Source organism: Ostrinia nubilalis, chromosome 4, assembly GCF_963855985.1.
Source record: "Ostrinia nubilalis chromosome 4, ilOstNubi1.1, whole genome shotgun sequence".
Lineage (NCBI taxonomy): Eukaryota > Metazoa > Arthropoda > Insecta > Lepidoptera > Crambidae > Ostrinia > Ostrinia nubilalis.
In genome coordinates, this window is record NC_087091.1 from 6,503,619 (window position 1) to 6,506,764 (window position 3,146).

Consider the following 3,146-nt stretch of genomic DNA (forward strand, 5'->3'; position numbering starts at 1 on the left):
TGCCAGTGGTGCCAACTGTTGAGCACAAAAACGATAGCCCCTGAATAGATTGACAGCTTTATGTACCCTCCGGAGTCAATCAATCATTTTTGTATCCAAAATAATGGGATTCATTTTTGTATGTGGATAACCGATTAGCTGGGTAAGGGTTATACTAACTTGTCTCTTCCTCTATTTTTGTATAGAAGCAGACGACATTATAGCAGTTTTAATATTAAGTATACAATGGAATGGACCGACTACAACTAACCATTTAAAAACATGATAATAGAAAATAATAACGATAAAATAATAGTCTAGACGTTGTTATGTTTAAAAAAAGTCTCAAACGATTTTGTTTTATGCAAAGAGAGAACTGGTTTGTAACTTTAATGATTACTGGAGGCCTCATTACCATATCTTTGTAGTTTTTGGGACGTGGTAACAATTAATTTGTAAGCTGATAACGCATAATTGAAGTCAGGTTTTTCAAAAGTGACTTAAACCACAAATCCTCGAACCTGGTCTCCGTCTCCAGATCCGCAGGTTGTGTGGACATCTACGCGGACGAAGTCGCGGGCAAATGCTAGTGGGAAAATAAAAATAAAGAATATTTTTTCATGCTGCTGTAATTATTTTGAAATTATATTTTCCGTTAAAGAAAAGCAGTTGTGGTTACTCCTGATCACCAAAGCTCAGCCCAGGTGCGCTTGCGGCGCTGACGGCACTGACGACGGGCCGGGCGGCGGGCCGGGCGGCGGGCCGGGCGGCGTGCTGGACGGCAGGCAGGGACTCGGCGGCGGACGCGCCGTAGGAGTTGTAGCAGTACAGCGTGACGTACACGGCCGCGTGGTTATGCAGGCTGCCCGTGCGCACCACGATCGCCTCCACCAGGCTTTTCAACGTTACTGAGGGCGATGCGTTATAGTCGCAGGCAACGACTTTCGTGCCTTGAAGTTGCGTACCCACAGGACACACCTGCATAAATTCGACGGATAAAGAAACCGACCATGTTCCTGGGCCCTTCTTCCAAACCAGAAATACATAATACATGCCTTAGCGCTCCTACACACGACGCCGCCACCGCGCCGCCACTGCTGCCGCCGTGCAAAGGCGCGGGGGCGGCGCGGCGGCGGCGTCGTGTGCAGGAGCGCTTAGGCAGTTCGATTTTTTCAAATTGTTTATTTAAAATTTAGTTTGAGAAGCGACTCTATTCGCTTAGAAAATAACGACAGAAATACTTGTAGTATTTTGAGGTGGAGCTAAGGCTCGAACTAGTGTAAGTACTTTATGCTCACTAAGGAGCTAGTTTCTATCCTGACCATGAGTCGAAGAGCCCCAGGATATGAATCCTCGGCATGGGAGCGGTGCCTTACAACTGCTACTCCCCACCCGTACACTGAGCAACCAAACAGTTAATTAGTTGTGTCTAAAGAGCGGCTTCTCACTATAGGCTTTATACAGAAGGCCAAAGTTGCACAGCATGCTATGGAGAGGGCTATGCTCGGTGTTTCTTTACGAGGAGATCGAATCAGAAATGAGGAGATCCGTAAACGAACTAAAGTCGCTAACATAGCCCGACGGATTAGCAAGCTGAAGTGGCAATGGGCAGGGCACATAGTACGCAGAACTGACGGCCGATGGGGCAGCAAGGACATCATAAAAGTAGCAGGGAAGCGCTGGACGCAGACCGCTACCAATAAACATGGAAAGCATTGGGGGAGGCCTATGTTCAGCAGTGGACGTCCTATGGCTGAAATGATGATGATGATGATGATGATGATGAAAGAGCGGCAATACTTACGTTAATTATATCAACTCTATGTGTCTGAACGTTAGGTGGTAACCCAACAACTGGCAAGTCGATCACATGTCCATATAAAGATCCTGAAAATTAAATAACGATCTCATTAATTGTAATTTAAATAGGTATTTTAATGAAAGTTGAATAACGTTTTAAGGGTTGTATCTATGTATAAAGATAGGATGTAAGAAACTTAAAAACCAATTGCAATATTTTAGTATTGATTTCTAGTCGCAAATGTACGACTGACTGAACGTTTATTATTATACAAAAAGTAGTCTAGCCAAAGCCCAGAAGTAGAGCATCACTAGGACGATCCAAATTACCGCGACTCTTGATTGTTTTCGAGTTATGTTTTTTTTACAACATACAGGCATTATAACTTTTTTTTAGTTTACATTCATGATATGGATGTAAATACTTCTGAATCAGCTAGGCCTAGTTATTCATCTAATAATAATAAATAATCATCCTTCTAGCGCAGTCGGGTAAAAAATCAGGCACGTACCTTATCTATTCGCGCCACAGTGACCAGTGCCGAAGCAAAAAATTTTTAAACAATCATAACTCGAAAACTATCAAGAAACCAAAGTGATTCGGATAGCTCTAGTGATGCTCTACTTCTGGGCTTCAGCTTGACACTACTTTTTGGGACACCCTGTATAATTACAAACTCCTGTGTGACGTTTGTTTGTGCTAAGTCTGATTTGAGTTTACCTTTAGTTGCTTCAGAGCAGTAGGATTGCGCGCTGGCGACAGTTAGCAGCGCGAACAGCGCAATCAGGGCGGCGGCGCGAAGACACATTCTGGAAGCGGGAGTGGCACGTTCTACTTAGATACCTCAGTGTGGAAGTTTTATATACCAATCTCCAAGGCAATTACATGACCAATATCAAATCGACTGCAGCAATAAACAAAGTCGTAAGTGAAAAATCGCTACTTTTCAGGAGTGCCATTTAAAGTTTAAAACTAACACAAAATTGATATTAGTTTACGAATTAAAACAAAATTCGGTATGGTTAAATACTGTTGAGTATGCTAGAAGATAGTAAGATTTTTTTTTAAATAATTAACAGGAAATATGAAAAAAGCACATGCTACATGATTAACCGTAAGAAGACCAAGCAAAAATGTCGGAAATGGTACACCCGACATTGTTTATCCGAGTTTCAATTGTCAATTTAGTCGGATGTGGAACATCCTACAATGTTGATCGGGATTTTCATTTCAACATGTCGGAAGTGGGACATCCGACACAAATAATTAATAAAATAAAAATCCGTTAATACTGTGGGTTCTGACCCATAGTACATTGTTAACTGTCCAGTAAAGTTTTTAACATTCTTGTAATAATTGTAATTGT

The 3,146-nt window shown here is 42.0% G+C and overlaps 1 protein-coding gene across 1 annotated transcript; it reads right to left on the bottom strand.

Annotated features, from left to right (window-relative positions):
• Positions 1 to 654: 654 nt before the first annotated feature.
• Positions 655 to 2,601, bottom strand: LOC135071350 (uncharacterized). The gene is made up of 3 exons (XM_063965141.1): positions 2,501 to 2,601; positions 1,784 to 1,866; positions 655 to 957 (listed from the first exon to the last, which is right to left on the bottom strand). Exons 1-3 carry the CDS (start codon positions 2,586 to 2,588, stop codon positions 655 to 657), a joined length of 474 nt encoding a protein of 157 aa, XP_063821211.1. The 5' UTR covers positions 2,589 to 2,601.
• Between the last annotated feature and the right edge of the window lie 545 nt (positions 2,602 to 3,146).

Coding starts and splice junctions, on each gene's coding strand:
- LOC135071350 (XM_063965141.1), bottom strand. CDS start 2,588: ATGTGTCTTCGCGCCGCCGCCCTGATTGCGCTGTTCGCGCTGCTAACT. Junction 1,867..2,500: donor CTGCTCTGAAGCAACTAAAG/GTAAACTCAAAT, acceptor TTTAATTTTCAG/GATCTTTATATGGACATGTG. Junction 958..1,783: donor ATAGAGTTGATATAATTAAC/GTAAGTATTGCC, acceptor GAATTTATGCAG/GTGTGTCCTGTGGGTACGCA.